The following is an 18,396-nucleotide window of genomic DNA, read 5'->3' on the forward strand; positions in this document are numbered from 1 at the left end:
TTTTTAAAAAAGTTTTTTAAAAAGATCTTATTTAGTTTTGAGAGAGAGGGAGAGACAGAGTACGATCAGGGGAGGGGCAGAGAGAGAGGGGGAAACAGAATCTGAAGCGGGCTCCAGGCTCTGAGCTGTCAGTATAGAGCCCGATGCGGGGCTTGAACTCGTGAACCGTGACCTGATCATGACCTGAGACAAAGTCGGATGCTTAATGGACTGAACCACCCAGGTGCCCCAAGAATAAGGTTCTCGAACTTAAATTTTTAAAAATCATAAGACACGGGGTGCCTGGGTGGCTCAGTCAGTTAAGCGTCCTACTCGTGATTTTGGTTCAGGTCATGATCTCATAGGTCGTGAGTTCGAGCCCCATGTCAGGCTTCGCATCGTCTCTCCCTCTCTCTACCCCTCCCCCGCTCAAGTTCGCACTCTCAAAATAAACTTAAACATTTTCTTAAGTCATAAGACACTCTTAGAAATTTCAAATACAGGGCACCTGGGTGGCTCAGTTGGTTGTCTGACTCTTGGTTTTGGCTCAGGTCATGATCTTGTGGTTCGTGGGTTTGAGCCCTGCCTTAGGCTCTGCACTGTGGAGCCTGCTTGCGATTCTGTCTGTCTCCCCCTCTCTCTCTCTGCCCCTCCCGTGCGCTCGCTTGCTTGCTCGCTCGCTTGCTCGCTCGCTTGCTCGCTCTCTCAAAATAGACAGACTTTTAAAAAAATTTCAGATACCGATTTCAGAGTGAAGAGTGTGGCTGTGTGTGCAGCAGTTCAGAGAATAGGCTGTGGGGTTAGCTTTGTTTGGAATCCTAGTTCACCACTTCCTCTTTAGCCCTAGGAAAATTCCTAACCCATCTGTGTAAGCCTCGGTTCTCTCACTAGCAAACTATGTGTTACAATATTGAGAACATATATATTGTGGGCTTAGCACAGTACCGAACATAAAAACAAGTACTCGGGAAGGTGCTATTATCACACGGTCATGCAGCACACAGACTCATAAGTTTGGGGATTCCAAATTAGCTGTGCTCTGATCAGCCAGACAGGGGGTGGTAACGATCTTAAGAATGAAGGTCTAACCCACCATTCACTCCATGTTACTCCTCACCGTTTAAAAGGTATTTTCACTATGCTAAGCGAGATTAGTCAGAGAAAGACAAATATCATATGACTTCACTCATGTGACTGAAGATACAAAGATACAAAACAGATGAACATAAGGGAAGGAAAAGTAATATAAAAACAAGGAGGGGGGGCAAAACATAAGAGACTCGTAAACAGAGAACAAACTGAGGGTTGTGGGTGGGGGGATGGGCTAAATGGGTGAGGGGCATTAAGGAAGATACTTGGGATGAGCACTGGGTGTTATATACAGGGGATGAATCTACTCCTGAAATCATTATTGCACTAAATGCTAACGGATTTAAAATTCTTAAAAATACATAAATAAAAAAATAAAAGGTCCTTTCACGTTCATTCTCCTGTTAGCTCTCTGTAACAACACTGGTAGACAGGGCAACTATTATCCCCATCTTACAGCTGAAACAGCAGAGGCTTAGAGAAGCCAAGGTGGGGGGGGCTGCTTCGGATCCCCCTAGAACAATGAAAATAACAGTTACAGAGAATTTACATGATGCCAAGCATGGTATTAACACTTCATGTGCATGATCTCCCTTAATCCTCCAGTTCATCCACTGAGGTCTGTTACCCTAGTTACCCTAGTTAAAAGAACTCAATTTGGTAGGGATAATGATGGAAACACTGATTACATGTGTTCCAAAAATGATGAGAAACATGAATTATTCTGTGTCTCTCCACTGCCACCTTCTTTCCTTACAGATTCATCTTTCAGTTTACCACCTCTCTCTTCAGCTGTGTCTGCTGTTTAACCTGTCAAGTTTTAATGTTGATGGCTGCATTTCTTAGAAATTCTCTTTGGTTCTTTCTCCATAGTTTTCCCCGCTATATGCCTTAAAACCCAATGCTGTAGTTAGGATTAGTTTGAGTCCTAGAAGCATCATTTCCTGTGCTTTTAATTGTATAATCTCAGACCTTTTTTTTTTTCCTCTCCTTTCAGAGTCTCTCATTTTAATATTTTGCAAAATATTTTCTAGTTTAGAGTACCCCATGGGGTGCCTGGCTGGCTCAGTAGAGCATGTGACTCTGGATCCCAGGGTTGTGAGTTTGAGTGCCACGTTGGGTATAGAGTTTACTTTAGAATAAAATAGCGGGGGTTCTCCAGATATTTTCTAAACAAATCCCTATCAATGTTAGTTTAACAGATAAAATAGCCCCAAAATACAGTGTTGGCCCCAAAATAGCTGAAGTTACATGTACACTGGTATTCTATTTATACAAGCTCCAGAGGTCCAGGGTTTTGTGTTCGTGAAGTGTGTTACGGTCTAGCATGAGGCCTTGCCCATAGAAAGGCAAATAGAAGTATTTGTTTCATTACCCAGTGGTAGCCTTATCTGACAGGATGAAATTGAGTACAGCTCCACGTTTGTGGCTTGGGGGGGTGTGTGGAGCGTGGCCCAACAATTGACAAGGGGGCAAGAAGAGGAACAGGGTTTTCTCCTGGCGGAAGCAGAGGCAATGGGTTCAGTTTCACCGTTCAGCTCCGGACTCCTCGGGCTAGTCTCCAGAGACACTGTTCGTCAATATGCTTTCTAAAGACACCGAGTGGCAGTGTTCACTGTCCACAGAGAGAGTGCTTCCTTGAGGTTTCTGCCTCGTTTCTGCTGTGGAGTTTCTCCTTGATGTATCATGGGTCTTTTGCCTTTGAAAACATTCACTGTCCACAATGGGGCAGGAACACCCAAACTTGAAAAGCTTTTTTGCACATGCTCAGTTTCACAGCATTGTTTCCATATTGTATTTTTATTTTAAGACTGGATATCCAGAACAAATCCTAGAGAAATGCAGTCTGATCTGAAGAGAAGGAAATTACAAAGCCATCCCTGGGTAAAGCAAGGTGAGAGAAAGCCAGTGATAGCTTCTCAGGTGTGTAGATACCCCAGGGGTAAAGGTTTATCCTTTTAAATGCAGGACCGTTCGCCTTAATTTCTTAATTTTGGTGGTGATTTTGTCATTCTTTTTAGATGGCAATAATTATGTTCATTTGACAAGAGTATTGAAGTCTAGTTACCAGGTCAATTGTAGCAGAAGTGGAGGTGGGATTAGTTGGTGGCCACAGCCTTTGCTAATCTCTTTTCACAGCCTGACTACTTGAAGCAACAACTCAGCGCCCGTCTCCATTTGTTTCCGTCTGCTTTGGAGACACGGCCTGCCCTTGTGGTTATAATACTGCTTAACCACGTGTTGGTTTCTCTTTTTATTATCCTTCAGTCTTCAGTCTTTCTGTTTTGCTGGCTGTTTTCTTTTTCAACACAGTGTTCATCCAACTTTGCAGCTGGAACTTCTCCACAGTTCCATTTTCTCTGTGGCCTCTCCTCCCTGGACTCTCTTGTCCTACAGGTTACCACTGTTTTTAAAATTAAGAGATGGCCAGAATTCATTTTCCTTCTGTCACAATGACAGGGCAGGAATTGTTAGAACCATATCCAGACCTTGTGATTCAAATATTAGGTAAAATGTGACTGCCTTAGATGTGATGATAAAAGTCAGAATAAACCAACAAACTTATAAATGAATCGGTCCCATCGTAACTTTGTCCTTTTCCCTTGAAAGGTTCTGGTGCTCCGTGTGGGAGTCTGCAGTGTACGAAAAAACACATCAGTGCTGAGCTTTCACCTCGATCAAAGCAGGTACGTATAGAGTATGAGAGAGAGACCGTGGTGAGCCCCTGGACAACTGTTCACGAGAGTCCTGCTTCCCTTCTACAGGTAAGCATTGTTCCAGATTTCAATTTGTCTGGTGATTTCCCTGTGTTCCCTAGTTCCGTCTGTTTTGTTTTGCGGGATGTAGAGATACTGCAAGATTGAAGGGGTAATTCAGAGCATCTACACCTTTGGCTTAGGGCTCCAGCATTTATCAGAATTTCCCTTGATTTTGCATTTTCCTTTTAACTAAAAGATAACAAAACTGTAAGAACAGATCATTGTACGACAAGTATAAAAACCCACTGTGTCCACTCTTCAGATCTGGTGCCAGCGTCTAGCTGTGTCAGGTGACGTTCAGCCCACTGTCGATCCCGTTGGGCTGGGCAACCCCTGTCCTGGGTTTGCTTCGCATTTCCTTCGCCAGTTGGTGCACGAGCGACTAGAATCTTTGGAAAGCTTAGTTCACGTTCCGTTTACTTTTTCCTCAGGCTAAGACCACAGCTTACTACCTTTCTTAATTTGATAGGACTTGGCAGCAACCGAAGAAGAGCTAGAGCCTCCTTTCGGGGTGGGTGGCGTCGACAGTGTGTCTGGGAGCACTGGCAGCATCCTCAGCAGACTTGACTGGAACGCCATTGAAGACATGGTGGCCGGCGTGGACGACAAGAACCTGTCTCTCCGCTGGGCCTTGGACCTGTAAGACCTGCGTATCATTGTGTTTCCCGGCAGAGACTAGCATCTCATTGATGTAGTTCTGAAAGATTGGAGTGTTTAAGGGAGAGAAGCAACGAAGGAAGCAGCATGAATATACCACCTGCAGCCATATCATTCCCTGGATTAGCCATTTCAAGAGGGAAAATAAACACTTCTCAATAATTTTGCCTTCATGGGGAAAGGGTTGTTTATACATACATGCTTTTGCATTTGGTATCTCTTTAGGCATACTTTTTACAATGATGAAAAAATGAAAAGGACCTGTCAAGCCAGTTTACGTAATATTTAAGTTATTTCAATAAAAATCTTCTATATCACCTCCTCCTTTACTACCCCCCAAGTTTTGAGAAGCAACCTTATATGGATAAACCCGACGGAAAAAATTCTTTCGTTGTGGAGAAGAAAGTCACAATCTCGCCCTGAGACATAATGAGCTCCATTTTAAAACAGAGCCTTAAACTCACCTGTGTAGGCCTGGCCCAGGAGTGAAAAAGGAACCACTTTCCACCAATACTGGACTTCTAAATAAGCCAAGTTTCACGGAGGCCAGATCTGGCCTCTGCTCTGTAACCTGAAAAGCCTTGAAGAAACAGGGCTGGATGCTTTGAGTGGGAAACAGGATTCCCGACTGTAGAAAGCTCACGTTAACTTTATAAAAACTACGGTGCAGAGACGTGGGTAGTTTCTGGCGTTGCACCCAAATAATAATTTGGGAGATAATTTTTGTGAGAAGAAACTAAAAATCTTCACCCATTTGTCAATTTTTGGTGTAGTATCAAAGAATACTACTGCCTGAAAAAGCTATGAAATATACCTCCTTTTCCAACTACATTTGTGAGGCCAGATTTTTTTCGTATATACTTTGACCAGAACAACATGCTGGAACAGGTTGAATGCAGAAGCAGGTATGGGAATTCAGCTGTCTTCCATTAAGCCAAACATTAAAGACATTTGTAAAACTATGAAACTGCTACTCTGCTCATCAAGTTTTGATTTGGAAAATATCTTTTGTAAATGTGTCTTATAAACATTGGGTCATTGTAATTAAAAATGTTTAAACATTTCTCTGTTTTCATTTTTAACATGATAAATGTTCACAGACACACCCACATTAAAAAAAGCTCTTTAGGACCCTCGATTTTTATAAGGCGAACACAAAGTTTGAGAACTGCTGTTTTAGAGCTATGTGTGAACTCTTAACAACTTGACATTTCACACCACTTCAGAAATAAAGGGGCTTTACAACAGTATAATCCCTTTTACCTCCCTGCTCCTGTTCTGATTTAAACATTTAGTTGTCTTATCATTTCCAGTGCTTTTTCATTTCTTCCTGTAGATCCAAATCTCTAGTATTATTTCCCTTCAGCCTGAAGATCATTGGATTTCGTATAATGCAGATCTTGGCAATTAATTCTCTCAGGCTTCATTGACAGAACTATATCGTACCCTCGTTATTGAAGGGTATTTTCTGTAGCCCTTATTCTAGGGCAAGATTTTTACTTCTAGGCTGGATGTCTGGAGTGTTAATGAGGTGTTAGCAGGGTCTCGCTGCTCTGGCTGGGCAGAGCCTCCCTCACCCCCCAGCCGTGCTCAGCCTCAGTGACCACCTTCTGGCGTGCCTCAGGGAGTCTTGTACTCAATACAGCAGCTCCGCCCCGTCTGCACACAGACTTTTGGGAATCGTCTCTGTGCAGCCAGCTTCCTTCTCTCTGTTGCCCTGGCCTGCAGAAGCCAGCCACTGTTACCACCCTGACCTCTGCCTCTTCAGCATCGTAGGAGGACCACAAGTGTTCCGCTCGGACTCTAGTTCATTATGTTGAAGTCATGGGGACAATATCCTTAAGCAGACAGCTAGGCGTTCACGAGACTTACCTCAGGAGTCTCCCTTCTCTCCGGGATCACTGTTCTGTGTTGCCTATTTCCAGTGTCTAAGAGCAGTTGCCTCACGTGTGTTCCGACTCACTTTATGGTTCAGACAGGCAGACGAGTCAGGTAGTACTCTGTCATAGGTGAGGTGGAAGTGTTCTCCTAGTGAACATCCACACAATAAACCTGAAACTGTGGAGTGAACGAGGGCAGAGAGTATCAGCAGAGGACTGATATTCCTGGGCAGTCTCAACGTCTAGCTTGAGTCTCAACCTCTGGCTGCAGTACAAAAAACTGCAGTACAGTGGGGGCGCCTGTGTGGCATATAGCGGGGAAAACTATGGAGAAAGAACCAAAGAGAATTTCTAAGAAATGCAGCCATCAACATTAAAACTTGACAGGTTAAACAGCAGACACAGCTGAAGAGAGAGGTGGTAAACTGAAAGATGAATCTGTAAGGAAAGAAGGTGGCAGTGGAGAGACACAGAATAATTCATGTTTCTCATCATTTTTGGAACACACGTAGTGTTTCCATCATTATCCCTACCAAATTGAGTTCTTTTAACTAGGGTAACTAGGGTAACAGACCTCAGTGGATGAACTGGAGGATTAAGGGAGATCATGCACATGAAGTGTTAATACCATGCTTGGCATCATGTAAATTCTCTCTGTTATTTTTATTGTTCTAGGGGGATCCGAAGCAGCCCCCCCCCACCTTGGCTTCTCTAAGCCTCTGCTGTTTCAGCTGTAAGATGGGGATAATAGTTGCCCTGTCTACCAGTGTTGTTACAGAGAGCTAACAGGAGAATGAACGTGAAAGGACCTTTTATTTTTTTATTTATGTATTTTTAAGAATTTTAAATCCGTTAGCATTTAGTGCAATAATGATTTCAGTAGATTCATCCCCTGTATATAACACCCAGTGCTCATCCCAAGTATCTTCCTTAATGCCCCTCACCCATTTAGCCCATCCCCCCACCCACAACCCTCAGTTTGTTCTCTGTTTACGAGTCTCTTATGTTTTGCCCCCCCTCCTTGTTTTTATATTACTTTTCCTTCCCTTATGTTCATCTGTTTTGTATCTTTGTATCTTCAGTCACATGAGTGAAGTCATATGATATTTGTCTTTCTCTGACTAATCTCGCTTAGCATAGTGAAAATACCTTTTAAACGGTGAGGAGTAACATGGAGTGAATGGTGGGTTAGACCTTCATTCTTAAGATCGTTACCACCCCCTGTCTGGCTGATCAGAGCACAGCTAATTTGGAATCCCCAAACTTATGAGTCTGTGTGCTGCATGACCGTGTGATAATAGCACCTTCCCGAGTACTTGTTTTTATGTTCGGTACTGTGCTAAGCCCACAATATATATGTTCTCAATATTGTAACACATAGTTTGCTAGTGAGAAAACCGAGGCTTACACAGATGGGTTAGGAATTTTCCTAGGGCTAAAGAGGAAGTGGTGAACTAGGATTCCAAACAAAGCTAACCCCACAGCCTATTCTCTGAACTGCTGCACACACAGCCACACTCTTCACTCTGAAATCGGTATCTGAAATTTTTTTAAAAGTCTGTCTATTTTGAGAGAGCGAGCAAGCGAGCGAGCAAGCAAGCCAGCGCACGGGAGGGGCAGAGAGAGAGAGGGGGAGACAGACAGAATCGCAAGCAGGCTCCACAGTGCAGAGCCTAAGGCAGGGCTCAAACCCACGAACCACAAGATCATGACCTGAGCCAAAACCAAGAGTCAGACAATTAACCAACTGAGCCACCCAGGTGCCCTGTATTTGAAATTTCTAAGAGCGTCTTATGACTTAAGAAAATGTTTAAGTTTATTTTGAGAGTGCGAACTTGAGCGGGGGAGGGGTAGAGAGAGGGAGAGACGATGCGAAGCCTGACATGGGGCTCGAACTCACGACCTATGAGATCATGACCTGAACCAAAATCACGAGTAGGACGCTTAACTGACTGAGCCACCCAGGCACCCCGTGTCTTATGATTTTTAAAAATTTAAGTTCGAGAACCTTATTCTTGGGGCACCTGGGTGGTTCAGTCCATTAAGCATCCGACTTTGTCTCAGGTCATGATCAGGTCACGGTTCACGAGTTCAAGCCCCGCATCGGGCTCTATACTGACAGCTCAGAGCCTGGAGCCCGCTTCAGATTCTGTTTCCCCCTCTCTCTCTGCCCCTCCCCTGATCGTACTCTGTCTCTCCCTCTCTCTCAAAACTAAATAAGATCTTTTTAAAAAATTTTTTTAAAAAGAACTTTATTCTTGAAGTGCCTGGGTGGCTCGGTCGGCTAAGCATCTGACTCTCGCTCTCAGCTCCAGGTCTTGACCTCAGGGTCGGGTCCCACGCTGGGCTCCCACGCTGGGCTCCCCGCTAGGTGCGAAGCCTACTTAAAACAAAAAAAGAACTTTACTTCCCATTACCTTTGTGGAAGGTAACTGGAGACAGCACAGGCTCTCTTACTGCCACTTTGGCTCCATCGCCTTTATTCTGTGTGGTAAAAGTAGCAGTTCCTAGAAAAGCAGGCAAACTTCTTTAACCTTCTGTATACATATCGTATTAGAAATTCTTTGAGGACAGAAACCTGTGACTAAGAGGACCCGATACACGGTAGTCGATTTGAACCAAGAAAGCAAAACAGAAGTGCAGAGGAAGGAAAGGAAAACTCTGCTTTGAAACTTGGGGCCCTCACAGCACAACCATGGTCCTTTTTCAAAACGGCAAATGTGCCTGGACACCCTCTCTGACAACCGGAAGAGCCAGGCACATAAGCCTCTTAGCAGTAAACACCTTGACGGATGCCAAGTTACACTGTATGGAAAGAACGATCAAGAATGGTAAGAAAGTTCTAGGGTTAAGAACACTATTTACTATTTATAGTATGCAAAGTACTTTCCATATCTTTTCAAAATACTTATCTATCTACTTTAGAGAGTAAGAGAGCACGAGCAGGGAGGAGCAGAGAGAGTGGGAGACACAGAATCCGAAGCAGGCTCCAGGCTCTGAGCTGTCAGCACAGAGCCCGACACGGGAACCCAAACCCACACACTGTGAGATCATGACCTGGGCCAAAATTGGACACTCGACTGACTGGGCCACCCAGGTGTCCCAAAATGCTTTCCTTATTATCTCAACACTTCTATAAGATAGGTTGTAAATAACATATTTGAGGGCACAAAGTGAGCCGCAGAGCTGGGTTGTGAATACAGGCCCGCATGATTCCACAGGCTAGAACTCTGCCTTTGATGCTTCTTAGTTACTTATCATACAGCCTTTATATTGCTTTTGATGAAACTAAACATAAAACAAGCAAAAAAAAAAAAAAAAAAAAAAAAGGCAGGGCGATCACTAAGGGTAACAGTTTGCAATCAGAGCTGAAGATATTAGCCAGAAATTACACACTGCTTTACAAGACAGGTAACAACACAAAGACTCACCAGTATCTTCAGAAGAACTCTTCTTTCACAAAATAAGCTATAATGAATTTTAAAATCCTGATGAGCTCTCCCTCCCTATCTGTGCAATGACTGCACTTGCCCCACGTGGGCCCAGGTGACATGGGTCACTGACTAGGATAGGACCTGGGATCAGCTATGCATGGGTTTCTCCCACTGCCCCACAATATTGGGGTGTCTAAGCCTCTGAATGCGGCCAAGGGAAATGGCTGGGTTCTGGGTGTGGAAGAGGCCACATGTAGGCACGACCTGGAGAGAGAAGCCAGCTTGTTCACCAGCCCCTCAAGTTGCTTTGGTCTCTCACATTCTGGGGAAGCTAAGTGACAGGTGAGCTGGGGTAACAGCTGGTCATATACTGGTCTTCTCTGATATAAATACAGCAATACCCACCCACTGGTATTCCCGGACAGGAGTTTATAAAAAGCTATTTTTAGGCAGAAAAGGTAAATAGCCATTGTTTTCATTTATCCAAGTATTCAATTATTTCATTTGTTCAGTGTGCGAGTACGAGATAAAGAAGAGAGTGTTGCTACCCTCAAAAAATATAGTCAAGCATAGGACATGAGTTTACAAGCAACTACAACATGAGACGTGTTGCATGCACATGTGATTGAGGGGTCAGAGCACAAAAATAACCCAGTTACAATGGTAGCTAAAAGAGTTATCTCTAGGGGAGCGTGGGTGGCTCAGTTAAGCGTCCAACTCTCGATCTTGGCTCAGGTCATGATCTCATGGTTCGTGAAACAGAGTCCCACACTGGGCTCCAAGCTGACTATGAGGAGCCTGCTTGGGATGCTAGCTCTCTGCCCCTCCCCCACGTCACACGGGCACATACACTCTCTCTCTCAAAATAAATACTTTTTTTTAAAAAGGTGTTTAAAGGGGCACCTGGGTGGCTCAGTCTGTTGACCCTCCGATTTTGACTTAGGTCATGATCTCAGTTTGTGAATTCGAGTCGCATGTCCGGCTCTGTGCTGACAGCTCAGAGCTTGCTTCAGATTCTGTGTCTCCCTCTCTCTCTGCCCCTGCCCCACTCACACTCTCTCTCTCTCCAACTCTTGATCTTGGCTCAGGTCATGATTTCACGGCGGATCGAGCCCCACGCCAGGCTCTGTGCCGACAGCGTGGAATTCTCCCTCCCTCTCCGCCCCTCCCCCACTCATGCTTTCCGTCTAAGTAAACATTAAAAAGAACGCTGCAATATGATTATTTTGCCTAGTGTATCTTAACACAGAGGAATCATGCAAATGAATGTTTCAGACCCACTTCATGCCCTCTACACATAGATTAAAAGCATCAGTTTCTATATATAGATTTTAGACACTTACCATGCTTGGGAAATACCTCCAGTCATCAGAAGTGTTCTCCAATTTCTCAAAACTGAATCTTTGCTCACAGTTTTATTAGAAAAGGTTATAAAGGGGCGCCTGGGTGGCTCAGTCGGTTAAGCGTCTGACTTTGGCTCAGGTCATGATCTCATGGTCCGTGAGTTCGAGCCCCGCGTCAGGATCTGCGCTAATAGCTCAGCCTGGAGCCTGCTTCAGATTCTGTCTCCCTCTCTCTTTGCCCCTCCCCTGCTCACACTCTGTCTGTCTGTCTCTCTCTCTCTCTCTCTCTCAAAAATAAGTAAACATTAAAAAAAAATTTTTTTAAAAGGTTATACAGCATTTAGCATGGTGTATCACTAAACCAAAGTATTCTGGCTAAGTTTAGAATCCACCAGCAAAGAAAGCTCAAACAAGCTGCCAAGAATTTATATATATGTACCTGGATTTAAAACACTGACTTCAGACTTCCTTACTTTCTCACTTCAGCACTGTTTCCAGCCAGACTCTATACTCAATAAATGTTGGATGGACTAATCATAAGCCATTATTGCTTATACAATTTTCCATTTCTCAATAATTCAAAGTATTACATACCATGCTTTGTGTCTTGCTTAGCTTTTGTCTAGAAATCAAATCTTGGATCTTGCTGAGGAAATACGAGAAAAAGGAAAATGCACTTGATAACTGCTCAGAAGTCACACTGGGTAGCCCTCCAGAATTCCCACTTTCCTTTAAGCATTTTTTATACCCTGAACATTCTTGTGTGTTCAGCATCTGGACTATGGCCCTATGTAATGAAAGAGACCCTGGTGGAAACTAATGCTTTCATTTCCATAAAAATACTAAATCTAGGTAATAAGGGAGAAGAAAAAAAATCCTTGTTAGGTAAGGTTGGTTTGTAAGTTGGGAATGAATGGCCCAGCCTGTTCCTATCTATATATGTGGGATTGGGGCAGAGATCTGTGACACAAGTTGCCTAGCTGAAGGGAAAATTTCTATATAGGATTTTAAAAAACAATGATACTAATTTAAAAAGAAGTACTTAAAATGTATTCACACCCAGTAAATGTAAAAACAAGCTAATGAAAATAATGGCAGCATTAAGAATTTTAAAATGGTTTCTTGATAGTGTATTGCTAAATTATTTTTATTCCTTCTCTCTCAAGATCCAAGTGAAAGGATAATAAAGGAATTTTAAAATGTATAAATCAATATGAAGAAAATGGGAGAAGAGATATTGCTGGGTGAGAGAAACAGCAATCAGTGTAAGAGGATGGAGGAAGCCATGGCATAATTTGTGCAAAAGAGGATACTGATAAACAGTGGACTTAAGACTCAGAACTGACAGGCACAAAAAGGGGAGAGAGAATCATGGTCGTTAAGTCTTATGTAGGACAGTTAAAGCTCTTCATCTCTGCAAAGAACTCCCAGTTGTTAGGTCCCAGGCCGGAGTCCGGCTTTGCATCTGATCACCTTAGAGCAGAGCTCAGCAAATCTGGCCTACTCTCTGGTTCCAGAAATAAAGTTTTACCGAAATGTACAATCTGCCCACCCATTTACACACTATCTATGCTGCTTTTGTTAGTCAGTGGCAGAGCTGAATACTTGCTACATAGACTTGTATAACTTGCAAGGACTAAAATACTTATTTTCTGGCCTTTGATAGAAAAAGTTCCACCAGATGAACTGAGTCAGCCAGGCACCCCTTAAAAAATGTTTTCTTTTCTTTTTTTTTTTTTAACAAATTGGAATGCTCAATGACAGAGGAAACCCTATTCCCACATTTCCATGATGTTATTTCTATTAAAGAGGATTTTTATTTCTGATTGGTAAAAGGCAAGAATTCTACATCAATTGATTCCCATGTTGTTGTTTTTAATGTTTATTTATCTTGAGGGAGGGGGAAGGGGCAGAGAGAGAGGGAGAGAGAATCCCGAGCAGGCTCCTCCACAGTTGGTGCAGAGCCCCATGTGGGGCTTGGTCCCAAGAACTGTGAGATCATGACCTGAGCTGAAATCAACAGTCAGAAGCTTCTATTGAGCCTCCCAGGCACCCCTGTTCTTGGTGCTTTTGAGCGAGGGGCAGCAATGACTCCTTCAGCAGGCTGAGCAGATTAAATACTTACTTTGCAGAATAGCCACACAGCAAGGCCTAGATTAGGGGCAAATGGCAGCAAGCTTGTTTGTGGTTGCAGGTCCAGACTACAATAACAATATGTTCTCTACTCCAGCTCTACTGACAAGAAAGCTGTGTGTTTTACCTCCATCTTTTGGACTCTAGCTTATAATTCTAATCAGAACTTGAAGGAGTGAGGAATGTGATTTATCAGCCTCCTCAAATCTGAACATGACGCATCATTGGCTGTGACTTGAGCTCAGGTTTCCAAATGGCAAGTGAGAAATCTCCTTTCTAATCTGATAGATATAGGGAGATATGCATTCATAAATAAGAACAAGTAATTGTATGAGAGGAACAATCAGAGAACAAGAAGAAACTCTGAAATATAAAATGTAGCCAAATAAAAAATTTCATGGAAGAGTTAAAAGACAGACCCAAAAGACCAGCCCCATCCCCAAAATGGGCAAAAACACCAACTGAGATCAGTCCAGAAGAGTTCCTGAATTAACAGAAACCACAGAGAAACTAAGAACCTAAGGGGCATGGCACCTGGCTGGCTCAGTCTGTAGTGTGTGTGACTCATGATCTCAGGGTTGTGGATTCAAGCTCCATGTTGGGCGTGGAGCCTCCTTAAAAAATTAAAGAAACAGGGAAGAAACTATCAAGATTCTCCATAGTTAAGGACACAGATTCAATGATTAGAAGTCCATGTACTCTGCAAAATGATTTTTTTAAAGATTCCCATTAAGGAAATCAAAGTGAAATTTTAAAATATGGGAAATACATAAAACATCCTAAAAGCTTCTAGAGCTGGAAAACACAGGTTGTCTACGAAGGAACAAAATCAGTATGGTAGCAGCCCTTTTAACAGCAACAGCACAGGCTAGATTTTAACTCAGAATTCTAAACCCAGCTATCACATCTGAGGTGAGAATAAAGACCTTTTCAGACCTCTAATGACTCAACAGGTTTGTCCTTATGTGTCCATTCTTAGAAAGCCATGGCAGTTTATGCTCAAGCAAACAACATTTTTAGGCAAAAAGGAGGAAGGCATGGATTCCAGACATGGGTTCTGGATCCAACCGAAAGAGGGGTAGGAAAAGTCTGGTACAGCACCTTTGCAGCAGTCCTTGAAAATCAGTCCGTACTGGTGCGAAACGTTAGAGCAGCTCCAGGAAGGAGTTTCTGGATGGAAGAACGAGGGTGGGGGATGGGAGGGGAAGTGGGGAAGAGACTCAAACAGACCACTCTACAAGAGTTACAGATTACTGGGGCACCTGGGTGGCTCAGTCGGTTAAGCTTCTGACTTCGGCTCAGGTCATGATCTCTCGGTTTGTGAGTTCCAGCTCCGCGTTGGGCCCTGTGCTGACAGCTCAGCGGAGCCTGGAGCCTGCTTCGGATTCTGTGTCTCCTTCTCTCTCTGCCCCTCCCCAACTTGTGCTCTGTCTCTCTATGTCTCTCAAAAAATAAATAATGTAAAAAAAAAAAAAAAAAAAAGAATTACAGATTACTGTGTGGAATTTATGTGAGTGAAAAGCAAAGCAATTTCACTAAAGGGAAATGAGCATATACACAAAAAGGAAACATTCATCTAGTACACTAAATGCCAGCTGTGATTTAGCAATTATTTACATAGTGTTATATTACATAAATGTTCATTATATATAGCGATATCCATATTGGGAGGGCATAAGAACTAAGTCCTTATCTTTCATAAAAAAGTTAATCGTGATAACATAAAGTCTAGACTTAATAATTCTATTACAATTAATAAATTATAATAGTACATTTAGAAATATAGCTACCCAAAGAAAAAGCTAAGAGTTCAAAGTGGTTGCTTCTATGAACAAGGGATTATTTCTTTAAATTTAATTAGAAAAATTAAACCATAAATAACAGAAACTGTATGTATTATCACATTAAAAGCCTATCTTGTTAAAATTTTTATCTTGGGATTACTTTGTATAAAAGGCAGGATTTTAAAGATTCAATCAGCAGTTACAAGCTGCGCAGAAATCCACTAAGCCTACTTTTCTCCTTTTTGGATAATGTCACGTCTTTTGATTCCTTTCCTTCAAACTGTGGTTATTCCCCCTGGGCTGTCCTTCAGATGAATCAAGTGTAAGCCATGTTGTCTTCTATGTGGAGACCTACCCAGGAAGACTTGTCTCACTGCATCTTACTAAGGAAATTCATGTTCTCTCCTTATTACAATTTACACAATATCCAGGCAAAACTATGTGACCAATTTAACCGTTTACAAATGAGGCCACTTTTCTCCTTTGACCACCACCACCCCAACTCAAGCTATCATCACCTTTCATTCATATGGACCTTTATGGCCTCCTCAATTACTGTATAGCCTGTAGCCAGTGATCTTTTAAAAATGCAAATCTGATTTCACAAATGCAAATCTCTATTCTACTCTCACCCATCTTAATTTCTTTAATGGCTTCCTATTGCTCCTCGGACATCCTTACCATGGTCTGGTCTACAAAAGCATGATTTGGCCCACCTACATCATCAGCTTCATTCTACTGTCTTGTTCTCTGCCATTTCCTGGAACCATGAAGCTTCTGAAGGCACCTTTGCATATACCGTGCCATCAGTTTGGGATTCTCCTTGCATCCCTTTCCTCCCAACAATTTTTTTCCCCATAGAATTCAGACCTCAACCATCATGTCCCTAAGGAATGAACCGCTGAGAGCCATTAAAAATTATTTCCCATTTCTTAATGGTTCAACCAACATTATTTGGTATCTATCTATATTACATGTCAGGCTTTATCTGAGGATTAGTTTCACTTGGAGAAGGAAGCATTTCTCATCTCCCCCAGCCTTCCAGACTACTCCAGTGCTACATACTCTCATAGATTGTTACTTTTTCTCTCAAGAACACAATTCAATTGTAACCTAATAGCTGTAAAATTGTGTACTTTGCGATTCATTTCGTCTCTGCCACTGGAACACAAACTTACTGCCATTGGTCCAGCACAGTTCATTGCTTACAGTAAGCACTTAGCAAATACCTGTCAAGTGACTGATGGTGCAAAAACTAAAAATAACCAGTGTCAGTACCAAGTGATATCCAAGACAAACTGTTAGTACGACAGGAAAGAAAGAAGAATCCATATTTTAAGCTCAGGAAAGGAGTGCAGAATGTAGCTGTGGTTTCTCGCTCTCTCCAATGCCAAATGTCACCTCTTTACTAATTCATTCTTAGGGTCACATTCTTACACCTTGTTTCCAGAACCACTCTACCTCAGCATCTCACACATTCCTCCGACCTTTTCACCCCATTATTCCATTTCTGCTACTCTCATTACACTTGCTTTTCCATTTGATGGAGGCCTTTAAACCTTAATCCTTCCTTTTTCTCTCAGCCTAGCTCAATTACACCCAAGGTTTCCCAGTACTGGCCCAGAGGCAGATCACCTTCCTTGCTGTGCAGCTGGCCCCACTAGAGAAAAATAACACAATTATGCATTTTGGCATCATCATGGTTCCCCACAATGCAGCCAGCAAGTGATCTTTCTGAACCACAACTCTGAGTATATTATACCGAGTGAAAGCCCTTCCAAACTTTTGAATGTGGCTTTTCAGGCCCTTTTATCTGCTTTTCTCTCCAGCTTCACTACTCAGCATGTCAGTACTCTGTTGTCTCTCTTCCTGCCTGGCCACTCTTCCTGACAAGATTCTCATTCATTTCTCAACTATAGTGTTTGATTTTGTTCTCATTCTTTCTGAAACTACTCTCTCTAAAGGTTTCCATTTACATCCTGAATGGCAGGATCAATACTTTCTCCACTTTGACTTTACTGCATTTCACATGTTGCTCTCTGCTTCGTCCTTGAAACCCTCTAACCCCTGGTTTCTGGATTCTTCCCATCTTCCTCTTATCATTTCTCATCTCCTCCACAAATTCATTGTCCTCCTGCTGTACCTTAAATGTTGGTAGTCTCCAAGGTCCTTCCTTTGGCTCTGTGCTGTTCACTGAACAGCTTACATGCTGATGAGTCCCCAAAGCAGGCTCAGTCCAAAGTTCCCTACTGAAGGTGTCATGTTCCCACCTTTTGGACATCATCCAAAAAGCCCTCAGATACTACCTTCCAGCTTGTTTAAACCTAGTTATGGAAAGTAGAAAAACCTGATAGCTATTCTCGACACCGCTGTCTTCCTTTACCTCATTCAGTCAACTGTCAAGTCCTGCCATTTTTATCTCCTACATACATCTACAATCTCTCCAATCTTCTCTTTATCCCTACTGCAATCATCATCCTAGTTCAGGCTCTCACCATCTCTGAGACTGTCGCGTCAATGTCCTCTTCTTGACCCCTTCAAATCTACCCTCTACGTAGCAGCCAAAGTGAGCTTTCACTAATTCCTTGCTTACAATTCTTCCAGTGCCTATGCATTAAAATTTAAGTTCTGGGCAGTGTATGCTTAGCTGTCCTTACTTTCCGTAGCTTCATCTTTTGAAACCCTACTACTCACATGCTGGTTCCTCCGCACAGTACTATCTACACTTTCAGAATTCTGTGGCCCATATCTCCCCCACAACCAAACATTCAAATCCAAATATACACAAAAGATACAGATTTTTAAAAAAGTAATCTCTATGCCCAGTGTGAAGCTCAGACTCAAAACCCTGAGATCCTGAGAAACTTAACAGGAACCCATGGGGGAGGGGAAGGAAAAAAAAAAAAGAGTGGGAGAGAGCCGAAGCATAAGAGACTCTTAAAAACTGAGAACTGAGGGTTGATGGGGGGTGGGAGGGAGGGGAGGGTGGGTGATGGGTATTGAGGAGGGCACCTTTTGGGATGAGCACTGGGTGTTGTATGGAAACCAATTTGACAATAAACCATATATTGAAAAAAAAAACCTGAGAACTGAGGGCTGATGGGGTGGGAGGCAGGGGAGGGTGGGTGATGGGTATTGAGGAGGGCATCTTCTGGGATGAGCACTGGGTGTTGTATGGAAACCAATTTGACAATAAATTTAATATATTAAAAAAAAACAAAAAACAAAAAACAACCCTGAGATCAAGAGTTGCATGCTCTGAGCCAGCCAAGTACTCCAATTATGGATTTCTTTAAGCTCCCACATAACATGCTAAGTGGTTGTATTTACCAAACTTC

General features: G+C 42.7%; 1 protein-coding gene across 2 annotated transcripts in view; it reads left to right on the plus strand.

Moving 5' to 3' along the window:
• CPLANE1 (ciliogenesis and planar polarity effector complex subunit 1) overlaps positions 1-4,470 on the plus strand; it is a 126,187-nt gene extending 121,717 nt beyond the window's left edge. For both annotated transcript variants that reach the window (XM_047093370.1, XM_047093378.1), the window contains 2 exons: positions 3,679-3,833; positions 4,297-4,470. In XM_047093370.1, the coding sequence (XP_046949326.1) occupies positions 3,679-3,833; positions 4,297-4,470 (329 nt within the window). The remainder of the gene's footprint in view (positions 1-3,678; positions 3,834-4,296) is intronic.
• The last annotated feature ends 13,926 nt before the right edge of the window (positions 4,471-18,396 follow it).

The sequence above is a fragment of the Lynx rufus genome, unplaced genomic scaffold, assembly GCF_022079265.1.
Source record: "Lynx rufus isolate CCGP_SWC_20201006 ecotype Redwood Valley unplaced genomic scaffold, mLynRuf1.p SCAF_1, whole genome shotgun sequence".
Taxonomy (NCBI): Eukaryota; Metazoa; Chordata; class Mammalia; order Carnivora; family Felidae; genus Lynx; species Lynx rufus.